The 13,577-nt window shown below is 36.3% G+C and overlaps 1 protein-coding gene across 2 annotated transcripts in view; it reads left to right on the top strand.

Moving 5' to 3' along the window:
* Positions 1-13,577, top strand: part of LOC145686052 (2-oxoisovalerate dehydrogenase subunit alpha, mitochondrial-like) — a 52,281-nt gene that overhangs the window by 18,790 nt on the left and 19,914 nt on the right. For both annotated transcript variants that reach the window (XM_081758938.1, XM_081758937.1), the window contains 4 exons: positions 1,843-2,004; positions 8,788-8,932; positions 11,110-11,313; positions 12,911-13,082. In XM_081758938.1, coding sequence (XP_081615064.1) covers positions 1,843-2,004; positions 8,788-8,932; positions 11,110-11,313; positions 12,911-13,082 — 683 coding nt within the window. The remainder of the gene's footprint in view (positions 1-1,842; positions 2,005-8,787; positions 8,933-11,109; positions 11,314-12,910; positions 13,083-13,577) is intronic.

The following is a 13,577-nucleotide window of genomic DNA, read 5'->3' on the forward strand; positions in this document are numbered from 1 at the left end:
GAGAAACTGGGACTACAATTCAGTGTGAGTGTAGAAACCATTCGGCAGCACCTCCATCAACTTGCAAAGCGCTACAAATTGGGTCCATGGGTCTCCCATGATTTAACTCCGGGCCAGAAGGCAACGCGAGCAGACACCTGTGTTTCTTTTCTGTCTTGTCTGAGGAAGAAGTCACTTCTGGACAGGGTGTTGACATGTGATGAGAAGCGGGTCCTGTAGGAAGCTCCACGACGCCATCATCATTTTTTATCATCCCAGGAACCGGTTCCAAAACAGCTTAATCAAGCACTGCACCACAAGACGGTCCTTCTGTTTGTTTAGTGGACTGCTCACGACATAGTGCATCGGGAATGCTACCTGCTGATCAGAGCATCAATGCAACTGTGTACTGTCAGAAGTTGAACCGTATTCACGAAAAACTCTGGAACCAGCACTTCTGAATCGGAAAGGGGTCCTCCTGTTAAAGGACAACGCTAAGCTCAACGTGGCTAGGATGACCCGGGACACTATTCTGCGCCTTGGATGGAAAACACTATTGTATCTCCACACTCCCCGGACATTGCACCGTCCGATTATCATCTGTTCCATTCCTTCTACAATCACCTTAGAGGACGCCAGTTAAAATCCCTACTAGAGGTGCAAAATGCACTTGATACTTTCTTCGCTTCACAGCCCACCAAGTTCTATCGCGATGGAACCCATGGCTTTCCAAAACTTTGGCAGGAGGTCGTCGATGCTGATGGAGACTACTTTTGGTCTTCCAGGTAGTCTTAGGTTAGATATCGATGTTCGAAGGTGGTGGATGAAAAAGTGACAGAACTTTCTTGGTTACCGTTATAAAATACTATTGCAATTAAAAGGAGATTCTCAAAATCTTCCTAACTTCTCTCTATACAACAACAAGTAACACAACTACTGATATTATATTGAAAATTTAAAAAGAAACATACTTTCTCCAACATTCACTAAATTATTTGATTGTTACCTGAAATGGACCCTGAAAATTCTCTGGCTTCCTTTGTTGTATTTCGTATTATTGCTATTCTTAACATTTGTAAATTTCTATCCTCTTCAGTTCAATTTTGAATTTCAAATGTGAAAATAACTAAAAATTTGTAGGGCGATAATCAACAAAGCCTATAGATCAAAGTGTAATTCAGGTACCTACAAGCTAGTACGGTAAATATCAAATATGAAGTACGCCTTTTATGTAACTGAAATTAAAACAATCATGGAAAGAAATTAGAAAAATGATAAAATTTCTCAATGAAATACTTTATGTTAGTTTCCATAAACAAAACTATTGAAAATTCACTATGCAAATACAATTGATTATTTCCTTCTAATTAGCATTAATGCTTAAGATGAAAAGAAACTAAAACTACTTCAGCAAGTAATAGAAAGTTTTGATAGACATTCAAATGATTTTTTAAAACAGCTGGCATCTTAGGTTGCAAAGATTAAGAAATGTATACTCCCATCTGTTTATGTATAAATGAAGGTATTTTCTACTCCAACACACACGAAACTATATCATGAACACAATACGTAGTGCAAGAAAACCGAATTTGTAATGTTGTATATAAAAAAGTTCAGTGAATCATCAACCTTCCGTATAGTGAAAATATTTTAAGCTTCACCTAAAAGCAGAAATGTCCTAATTGAATCCCTTAAAGGTAAAAATTTATTTGTGGATACTTCTAAAGATATTACTTCAATTTTTAACTTAAAATGCCTTATACGTTCGCAGCACATAATATTGATTATTCTCTTTCTTATTATATATTATTGAATTATTCAATTTATTATATGAACAAATGAATATCACTTATTTTATTTTAGGCGTTCTAATGTGGAGAGGTTTCAAGTTGGAAGAATTTATGAATCAGTGTCTTGGAAATCATTTGGATCCAGCTAAAGGTCGTCAGATGCCTGTCCATTATGGTTCAACTGAACTTCATTTTGTAACAATATCTACTCCGTTGGGTGTTAATATTGCACAAGGTATGTTAAAGTCGTTACTTAGATGCTAACTAACTAACTAACTAACTCTATGGCCTATGGAACCCGGAGGTTCAGTGCCGCGTTCACAAAAGCTCTCCACTGACTTCTATCCTTAGCTAATTGGATCCAGTTTCTACTTTGTATTCCTATCTCTGCGAGATCCATCTTAATATTATCCTCCCATCTGCGCCTAGGTCTTCCTAATGGTCGTTTTCCTATGGGCCTACCAGTCAAGACTTTGAAAGCGTTTCTACTTTCTTCCATTCTAGCTACATGACCTGCCCACCTAAGCCTCCTAGACTTGACGACCCTAACAATGTTGGGTAAACCGTATAGACTATGTAGTTCCTCGTTATGAAGCTTCCGCCATTCCCCATTCTCGTTCCTCTTGGGTCCGAATATTCTTCTCAGGATAGTACCAAATTGTAGAAAAATAGTACCAAATTGAAACAAAAAGGGCTGAATTCATTGTTTTAAAATAGTGTAGTACATGACTCTATAACACCAAACTAAAAGAGGTAAAGTTCTAGAACACCCCCCTCCTTTCAAGAGTCCAAATCAAGAAAGTACTCTCTTTAAAAATTACTTTTTAAAACCATCCAAATAGGAGGGTCCCGAACAACCGTGGAAGTAGGTGAAACTTCTCTCGCACGTAGGAAGTATAACAGAAACCGCAAATTAAAAGGGAAAAGAGTTATCATCTTCGGTATGTATTGTACGGAAACCAAACGCACCTCTATTTCAATGTGACCAATAAACCGAAATGGTATTATGGCCATATATGAAGAAATATATAAAACGAGGAACAAATCAATCATCTCTGAGTCCGTGTGTAAACAGTACGTTATAATAAAATATTAAAATATAAATTATTGCATCTTATTCTCGCTTATTTCACGACCGGAGGAGAATAATAGACTGTAAGAAGAATATAAGGTAGGTAAACTGACATTTGTAAAAAATGTAAAACCGGCCCAGGGTCCTAGAACCTTCTCTGGAAGAAATAACACATTATTTCTAACTAGTGCAGCAAAAAACGCATAATACACATACGGAAACAAATTTTAAAAATGTGACAAGTATTTGTTAAATGGTGCTGAATTGGGTAGGATTGTACCAACTTTTTCACAAACCCAGATAGCAAAAATGACTTGCAACAAACTTGCAGCAGGTTTGCAATTCAAGTCTGCCAAATTTGCAGCAGACTTGTGATGCATGTCTGCAAGTTTGATGCAAGTTTAATGCAAACTTCCTAGTTGACGCTCTTCGAACTTGCAGCACGCCTGCAGTGCAAGTGTATGGTAAGTTTGCAAAGCAAGTTTCTGCAAGGGGTTTACTTGCACAGCAAACTAATTGCAAGTTTCCACTTGCACTGCAGGTGCACAGCAAGTCGGCAGCAAGTTAGTGCAGGTTTGACGCAAGTCTCTGCAAGGATACAACTTGAACTGCAAGTCTACAGCAAGATTGTAGTAAGTCTTCTGCAAGTTTATAGTTGCATTGCAAGTCTACAACAGGTCTTCAACAAGTGAGTGTAGTAAGTGTTCTGCAGGTATATACTTGCATTGCATCGCATTCCTTTTACAAACCGAACATTTACTGTATACGAACATTCACACAGTATATTTTTCTCAACAACTTTGTCAAACAATACACATTTAAAATATAAATTATCTCTACATACTGGATACTTACGTTATAATTATCCATTTGTTTTAACGCTTCACACACGTCACACCTACTACAAATGGCGGCATGGCGGGGAGATTTCTAAGATTAGACTTTTGTGACATCTGTTGGTAGAAACTAGAACTGACACACGTGCTACAAAGTTGCAGCAAGCCTCCGAGGCAAATAAAATCTAGCAAGTGAAAATCAAATTACGATATTTGCGGGTAACTCTTTCAAAAGGCTTGCAGCAGATGTACAGTGCACGGAAACTCTAGCAAGTTAAAATCAAATATAGTGAAAGACTTGCAGCAAACCAATATGCTATTAGGGAAAGAGGCTAAAAATGCCAGCGTGGTACCAACGTGCCGATGAATGAGAAAAAGGGCTGAATTTGGTACAATTGTACCAAGTGTTGCAACACTGAGCTGTATGTATAATACAGTATTAGCTACGTTATCATAGGTACAAACTAGAGACCTGCACGGGCCGAATTTTTCGGCCCGAGCCCAATCCGGCCCGAACGTACCTAGGCCCGACCCAGCCCGGGCCCGAAAAGTTTTGGAGATTTTCGGCCCGAGCCCGGCCCGGCCCGATAAGTTTTTTAAAATTCTTGGCCCAAGCCCGGCCCGGGCCCGATAAATTTTAAAAGCTTTTGGCCCGACCCCGGCCCGATAAATTTTTTTAAAAAAATAGCTCGAGCCCCAATCTTTCTCAAAATTTAGTACTAAATTTGACCTAACCCTCAGAAACATTTTCTAAACTCTGGTTCACAACCTGACGCTTGCCTCCCGAATGGTACCATTGCCTCCTAGAACTTTGCCTGTCACCGAGAGAACAAAAACTCTATTCCCTGTAACAAAAATCTAACTTAATTGATTTTTAGCATAAAGTGAAGATGGCAATGTTGTTTAGCGACAGGCACAACATTCCCATCCCTTCTTGTTATCTTTTGTGTTCAGTGAAGGTCAAGGTCAAAGCTCAATTTACCGCAAAATGCATGCAATCATCTATAGTGAAAGTGGAGCCGCTAAGCAACACAAACTGTAAATAGCCATTGCATTCTTTGTAACATTTTTCACGGACACACTTCTTCAACGTTTGACTTTATTCCAATTATCGTTTAACGAAAGTCAATAATTATTAAAGAATTGCAATTGATCGGCTCCAGCCAGGCCCGACCTGAAGAGAAATCAGTGTCGGCCAGCCCAAGCCCGGCCCGGCCCAAAGAAATAACAGTGTCGGCCCGCCCAAGCCCGGCCCGGCCCAAAGAAATAGCAGAGTCGGCCCGCCCAAGCCCGGCCCGCGGGCCGGGCCGGGCTTCGGGCCTCGGGCCAGGCCCGGCCCATGCAGGTCTCTAGTACAAACCTTACTGTATCTGTAAGGTTCCAGCTTTCAGCTAAACAGTAAATGGTGATTTTCTCAGAACCAATTTTTCAGTAGATTTTTTGCCTTGCATACCAAAAGTGTGGTTCGGAGCCTGTGTAAAACTGTAGCTTCAAGACTCGGTGCTGAACATACTTTGAACTCTAAATAAAGAAGCGAATTCTATTTCGCATGGTTGAACATGGTAGATTTACAAACTAAGCGAACTCAATATTGAAACCGGACATTCACAACTTTCAGCTGTAAAAAATGAAATGAAATCTTTCAGTGTCCAGGTTATTCCGTGTAGGCTAAAGTGATGATGGGAGTGAATGAAATTGTGGAATAATGAAAGTCGGAGGATGCGGGAGAGCCCACACAAACGGTGTTTGTCCACAAAACCCACGTGGCGAAAGCTGGAATCAAACCGAAGTTCCCACGCATCAGGGGTGAACGCTCTACCACTAATCCATCGTGTCCCCAGCTTTTGGTTGTAATATGGAACGTATTCTTGGGACACTGAACAGGTTCCAAAAATTCACTTCTCGCCGTCTCTTACTATTTTCGCTCAATTGTGATTAAGTTGAAACCAGAAGTAGTAGGAAATTTCTACCAGTTTCGTTTTTAGTAGCTTTATATGCTGAATCGATTCCAAAAACAGCTTGTCGCTATCACCGTTTTTTTGTTCTATGTCGATCAAAATTAAAACCAGAAGTGGTTAATTCGAATAAAGTGTTAGTGGAGTGGATTGAATTTATTCTTCGGACGCTGAATTGATTCTAAAACAACCAATTCTCGCCATCTTTTTCTGATTTTGCTTTGGTTATAAATATTGAAACTGGAAGTAGTAGTAAAATTCTACAAATTCCACACTGAGAAAAATCCGTTCTCCGGACAGCAGTGTCTTGTACAAATATACGGAATTCTCTTGCTTACTACAGAAACCAATACGCAGCATAAGTTATCCGTATGCTACATAGGCACTGCCTTTAGATGTTACATTATGCCGTTGCAAGATGCCTGATATTTAACAGTCTTCCTTATATTACATTCATATATGTATGTTACCTTCGTTAGCTAAATGTTATATACGTCCATTTGTATGTGAAATCCTGACCGCCTATATTGTTTCAAACGGAAAGTACGTACAGATGGAACACTTATACAGAAAGTATTATAGAAGATGCGTTTTCAGTTATACATCTGCTGTACGTAAAGTCCAAAAACTATAGGATTTACAAATGTAACATACGATTTTAAGAACGCCACATACGATGCTTTCTCAGCGCAGTTTTAGTAGACATATCTGAGTGAAGATGATATATTTTCTTCAGATACTGAATCGATTCTAATAAAGCGTTTGTTATTGATTTTGTTCCATATTAAAAGCGGAAGTGGTCAATTTGTGTCTCTTTTGGTTTGAATAGATTGTTAACAGAGGAGATTAAACCTATTCTTAAGATTCTAAATCGATTTCGAAACATAGCGTCTCAATATCTCTTACCCCTTTTAGCTCTGATACCTATCAACAAATGGATAGATAGATATATGTAAGCCGTTCTATAAGACTTCCTACACTTGTACATTTCACATAAATAAAAATTGCGACAGCTAACGCCGTGCAGCTAGGCCACCCAATTTACAGCTTATCCCATAATCGTGTCTGGTAAAGAGACTTCCTCTCTCTCTTCCCTTCGTCTCTCCCATATTAAAATCTGCAAACAACATGAGCGCAATTCTAATTTCAAAATATGCATGTACTAATATCGATAAAATGAAAAAATAAGACGAAACAAGATTCTAAGTTGATGGAGGGAGAAACTTAAACAAACACATTCATAATGAAAAATTGAAACCGATAGATATCTGTTAGAGATACAGAAGTAAGATAGAGAAAGAAAAGGAGAGAAAAAAAGAAGAAAACAAGAGCACAGATAAAAATATGAAATTTAAACGTAATAAAAAGAGCAACCTAAGATTATAAAGTTCCTTGTTCTAAACATATTTTCAGAACTATTCGAATAATAGAAGATGCTTGAAAAATTCATTAAATCAGTTTCAAAATGAACACCAAACTTAGTGGTCAAATTAAATACTCAATTTCTAGTGGAAGTGTAAAGTTCTGAGACACATCTAGAATAATATGAAAACTTTAACACATATGCTTTGTATGCGCGTGGTTCGGTTGCAAATTCAGTGCTGTTCATTGAACTTACTGATCCGAAATACATTATAATAAACCCATTAGGTAGCGTAGGTCATACCTTCTATTCCAGATTACTAATGCAAATTGAACAAAACCAATTGAATGAGTGCTATTTTACTGCTAAATTTCAATCAGAAAGAACCAATATTAGAAGTCCAAACTATATCATATGAAAAGTCACAAATGTTCAAAAGGAAAATTCGATGTTCCTAACAGACGTAGCAAACCTTACGTGTTTCACATTTGAAACGTGATTAAAACACATTGAATTATAGCAGGGAATCAAATTTTATGTCAAACTAATATAAACATTTTTTTCTTGAAATTACGAAAAAAGGGGACACTTTCTAGTCATCTCTAAAAATTTATCTGTTCCGAACATCCACTCTCGATTTCACCTGTTGCGACAAAGAACAGATTTTACTTATTTCTTTGCTTTTAAATTGTATTTCTTTCAGAGGTGATCAGGATTAAAGATGCTATCTCCATAGCACTAAAAACTACAACGCTGAAATTCCTAGTTAATTAGATTTTCCCGACCGGGTTGATTGGGTCATTTGAGTCATGTTTTGGAGCGGAACGCTTCTGTTTTGGTAAGGGCTAGTCACCAAGCTATCAAAACTGGCTCGGTTTAACTCTGTAAAACACACACAGACAAAAAGTTCGAGAGAGAGAAAAAAATCAATAAATAAGGGATGAAGATAAAGAAGTTTAGAGAGAGAGAAAGATCCAAGACATAATAAGAAAACGTCAAGGAAGACACAGAGAGGAAAACGAATTTAAATATGAAAACTACTTATCATTACATTATATGATAAAGAACGCACTGTTTACTCGGATTCTCGCCAGTGTTTCCTTGTAAGTTCTCCAACTGCAGATGAATCTCTGTTTGCAACCATTATTATTTTGCGAAAAAGGTACTATTTGTCCGGGAATCGAACCAAGATTTCCTATTTGGAAGTCTAGTATGATAGATACTCCACACATTACTCTACTCAAAACTTGTTTAAAAAAGATATAGTGTTTATTTAAGAACAACAACATGAAAAGTGAATGTTTCATATCAATGAAGTGTTTCTGATTATATACTTTCGGGGTCAATTCCTAGTAACGTTTTCCTGGACCTTTCCTATTTTGAGTTCTTCAGTTTTCTCAGAGATTCTGTGCACTTTCGTGTCTCAAGGTTCAAAAATTTGGTGGCGGGAATTTAATGTGTGCGTTTATAACTTCTTCTCTTGCAGATTTTAACAGATACTACATGTTGGCATATTTTAATACCAACATGTTATAAACATGCAGAAATTTAACCAAATGGTTAAGCTCTTGAAGTTGTTTATATAATGTGTTAATGGCAAGTAAATTCATTGTTGATTGGCCCATTTCACTGTCGATAAGGTTTTAAATACACTAAACATATACCTACTGTAGATTAAAATTGTGTAAATATTAATCTTCATTCTTTAGTATATCCATTGAGATCGTATTTTGTAATTGGTTAAGGATTGCATTATAAGAGTGATTTCAATAATTATTTTTAATTGTTACAGCTGCTGGTTCTGGCTATGCTTATAAACTTGCGAAGAAACCACAGTGTGTGGTTACATATTTTGGTGAGGGTGCAGCAAGTGAAGGCGATTGTCACGCAGGTTTCAATTTCGCAGCAACTCTAGACTGTCCAGTTATTTTCTTTTGGTAAGCTAATAATAAAACTAAACTTCAATTTGATACAATGGAGTTTATTCGTAGTATATTACTTATTAAAAGTTTATTATTTGCTATAATGTATTCTTCTTAAGAATATATAAAGAGAAGTGAACAAAACAATACCGCGATCAGTTATGCTTGAGTGTTATTTAACCCACAAAATATCGCAGAACTTTTTTATTAATTTTTCTCACTAATAAACAATATCTCTGCGAGTGATGTATTCTGATTATCTTAGACTTCTCTACTTTGTTACTGATGACCTGTATGATATTCGGTAACCGGCATCTTCGTGAAGTTTGGTTGTAGCTTTTTAAATTCCCCGGATGTTATCTTTTTGCGACAGATATTTTTTTTCAAAACTTTGGTTTTGCCAACTCTCAGTTTCTATTCTTCTCTTCGCGTCAGCAACTACCTTTTGAATCCATACAATAAGATGGGAAATGTATACCTGTAGTAATATTATATCATCTCCCATGAATATTGTATCGAATGCATGGAAAATAAGTGGTTCAGTTCGTACAACAGTAGGCCTCCGTTACTATATATTATTGTTTCAATCGCGTATTTCAAATAAATACCAATAAATGAATGAACTTGAAAAATAAATAGAATAAGATATCTCCTTGCTTGCAAAGCGTTATAAATACCAAAAGAATTATACAACTTTCTTCCTATTATCTTGTATTATCTTGTTACACAAACACGTTTTCACTTATAATCTTCACTTATAATCTTATATAGATATTATATTTATTATCGTCGTTCTGGTAATTTCCTGAATCTGATTCTTTTTATTTACATTAATACAGAGAACTAAACAGCGTAGGAACAATGTAAGAATATAACATAAGACTAGGAAGAACATAAAACGTATTTTGGTATTAATTAATATTGCCAAACAGATTTTAGCAATGATTTCAAATTTTAAATCAGATATATCTTGAAAGTAAAATTTTAAAGTTAATTGCTTCTGCCAAAATGACGACGATATAGTCTATCTCGTTTACCAGAATCATAAGGTTTCTTGAAGTATGCGAATAGTTTGTGAACTGTCTCACCATTTTCTCGAATTTTAGTCTCATGAAGAATATTTAAGTTCAGTGTTGAGCTATCTATCCTATGTATTCATCATCTAAAGCTACATTGTTGATCTGTGATCACCTACATAGTGGGTTAACCTCGCTTAAGAATGTTACCCAAGATCTTGTAATTCGATAATAACGTTATGCCTTGATACTTATTGCAGTCCGTTTTGTTGCCTTTCTTCAATATAGGTGCGTTTACCGATTGTCTCCATTCCCTAGGAATTTGAGATGTATGCCATATTAAGGAGATAAATCGGTGGACCCCTTAATTAACGTGGTTCCTTCCGCATTGAGCAGTTCGACTGCAATAGAATAAACTCCCGCAGATTTGTGGAGCTGATCAGCATTTATTTTGATTATAAATTTCATATCTATACGTTTCTCATTCCAAGTTCCCTCTCAAGCCCTACTGTTAAAACGTTATACAGTAGTACGTAAGAAGCATTAATAAAAATGATAGTAATTTTTGTACTACAAATTTAAGCAAAATTTAACTCTCGTTCATATTAAAAATGAATTCGTCTACGTGGTACCAATTATGAGCTAGTCCCTCAAGTAGTCCTCCCCCTTAAGCTGATGTGAAAGTATTCCTATGATGAATAAAAATAAAAATGAAATGAAATCTTTCAGTTTACCGACCCACGTTTATGCCCTTCAGGCAGAGGGAGACGAATGATTTAGGCACGTGAATGCTGATGGAAGAATTGGTGGAATGAGAACGTGTGAGGAAACGGGAGTTTCCTGAGAAAACCGACGGACACGATCTTGTCCACCACAAGCTTACTTGGTCTGGGATAGAACCAAGGACCCCACAAGCCAGAGGAAAGTGCTGTACCACTGGGCACAGTGCCCTCCATGATGAATGATAGACAGAAGTTAATTTATGGTACCACTATTTATATTTGAACAATCTGGACAAAAGAAAGGTAGGAAAAAAAATTTAGCTTATATTTTACTTTATTAGTTTTCTCCATCTGAACTATTGGAATGAACACTTACTTAGTTTACGATTTTTGTATGCTTGAGTATAAGTGAATAATCTCAGAGCGCCACTAAATATTATAATTTTCTTTCTAGTAGAAACAATGGATATGCAATATCGACTCCAACGCATGAGCAATATCGTGGAGACGGAATAGCGGCAAGAGGACCAGCATACGGAATATCCACCATTCGTGTAGATGGGAATGATGTATTTGCTGTTTACAATGTTACCAAAGTTGCCCGGGAAATCTGTGTCAAGGAGTCAAGACCTTTCTTGATAGAAGCTATGACATATAGGTGAGTTCCTTCGTAATTATCAGGTTTAGATTTTAGATCCAGTTTTCACAGAAAAAATGAGAGCAAAGTTTATTAAAAGAAAACGAAAAAGAGCAAAAATGTGTTATTTTCCTCAGCTTTCATGACTCTTTTTTAAATTAATTAAAAACAATTTTATATAGTATATTGAATTGAGTACATACTTAACGTATACTTCTTCTTCTTGTTCACCTCAACCATAGGTTGGTGGGCAACATGGAAATTTTAAAAGTTTCTCTCCCTTGAAGAGAGCTGTTTCATACTTTGTACTTTGTTTTATACTTTGTATATAACATATACCTAGTATATAACGTATACTAGGAAGGTAAAACATAAAGCTGCTATACTTGACAACAACGAGTATCTCAAGCTGTTAAATATAAGCACGTTTCCGTTTGGAGATAAAACGTCTTGGTAGAGGCAAGAGCTTCTTTCCAGTGGGACAAATTTCGTATTCACTCAGAGTAGCAACTCTGTAGATCTTGCAATCTTCTGAAGATTAACCTCAAACTTTCCTTTGGTGAAACCATGCAACTGTTACCTCACTTAAGAAGATAGGTTATTGTTCTTTTTCTAAGCCATTTGTTCCAGGTTTTTAATAATAACCGTAGATTCAAAACAATTTTCTCTGCAAATCATGAATTTTCTTTGGTTGAAGAAGTTGGTACCTTTTGCAAATTGCTCTTGCATGCACAGAGGAAAAACCGATTTTCTCCAGCCCAACAGAACTAAAAAAGAAGCCCTATCCAATGGTTTCATAACTTCAAAGAACCCTTAAAGTTGTAGCGCACGTATAGCGCCGCCGAACTCTGCATCGTTTAGATCTAGATAAAGTACGTACTATTTGATCTTTTTAAAATTCTCGCACAGGAAACCGAATACTCAATCCATGATGACCGGGAAATTTTGTACCCATGCAGAAGTTTGTGTTTTCGAATAGGATCCATATGATATAATTGTCACTTACGCATCCTCATTCATCTGCCATCGTATGTGAAGGCAACTATAGAAATTTTACATAGGCTTGTTTTTGTTTTATATAAAAAGGCAAATATTGTTACCTGTGTTGTACGTCGTGCAGTTGCATTTTGTTGTAAAATCTCACAAACCTCAGTTTGGTTTATCTAGTTGGCTTTGTTTCTTTAGATTACTTCTTAAATCATTTCATATTTGTGTTTACGCGAAGGAAACAGGATACGAGCAATGGAAGTACATCATAAGTTACATCAAATGATCTTACTCTTACTGCGATAACATTTACATAGCACTCGATTCAGTAGACGCCACAAAACATCTATCTACTTCAAGGTTAGTAAAAATGGAAACATTTTTCTTTCATGAAAGAAATACGGTGGCTTTATTTGTTCAAAGTATTCTGTTGTGTGTGCGAGATCGCCAAATCTTAGGAGAGGAAAGCCGTACTAGTGCATTTACCAAAAACAAATGGAATAATATGCAAATGGAGATATCTCCGAAACTCCACAAGTAAAAAATTCTTAATTTAACATTGCTTGTGTATTACTTTTGTATTTCGTATGAAGAAATCAAAGGGTTTAGTTTGATTTCTCTTTTATTCTAGAATTGGAAATCATAGTACGTCAGATGATAGTTCTATGTATCGTGAAAAACAGGAGATGAAGCCATGGTTGTCAGAAGAAAATCCTATCAACCGCCTAAAAGCCCATATGATATTAAAAGGTTGGTGGAACGAAAGCTTAGATGAAGAATGGAAGAAGGAATCCAAAAAGCAAGTACGTTTAACAACGACATACTTAATACCTAGTCCATGGCAAATAGAGCTGCAGTAGATTTCAATTTTTATTTAAACTTAATGTCTTACTGTGCGCTCACCATGTTATTGACACACTAACAAGCCACATTTCGAGGTTTGGCTATAGCTTCTTATGTTCACCTTAAGTCTATTAGCAAAAGACTACACTTACTTTCTTAAAGCGCGATTGAAAAGCTTAGGTACTATAATTACATTTGATATCCCATGAAGGAATATTTTTGAACATGTGTTCCATTTCCTTGTAATTTTTTAACTGCATATTCTGAGCAGTCATTTTATCTCTTAATATCTCTTTATTAATTTATGAAGTGTAATAATTTAGGTGAATTTTGATGTTTCATCTGAGTTTTATTGAATCTCAAATCCATCCTCTTAGCTATTTATCTCAAGAAATCGTTACAAAGTATTTAATAATAGCAATCAACCGAATAACTATCCTACATTGACGCTTCTG

This window comes from Thermobia domestica, chromosome 5 (genome assembly GCF_964235325.1).
Source record: "Thermobia domestica chromosome 5, izTheDome1.hap1.1, whole genome shotgun sequence".
NCBI lineage: Eukaryota > Metazoa > Arthropoda > Insecta > Zygentoma > Lepismatidae > Thermobia > Thermobia domestica.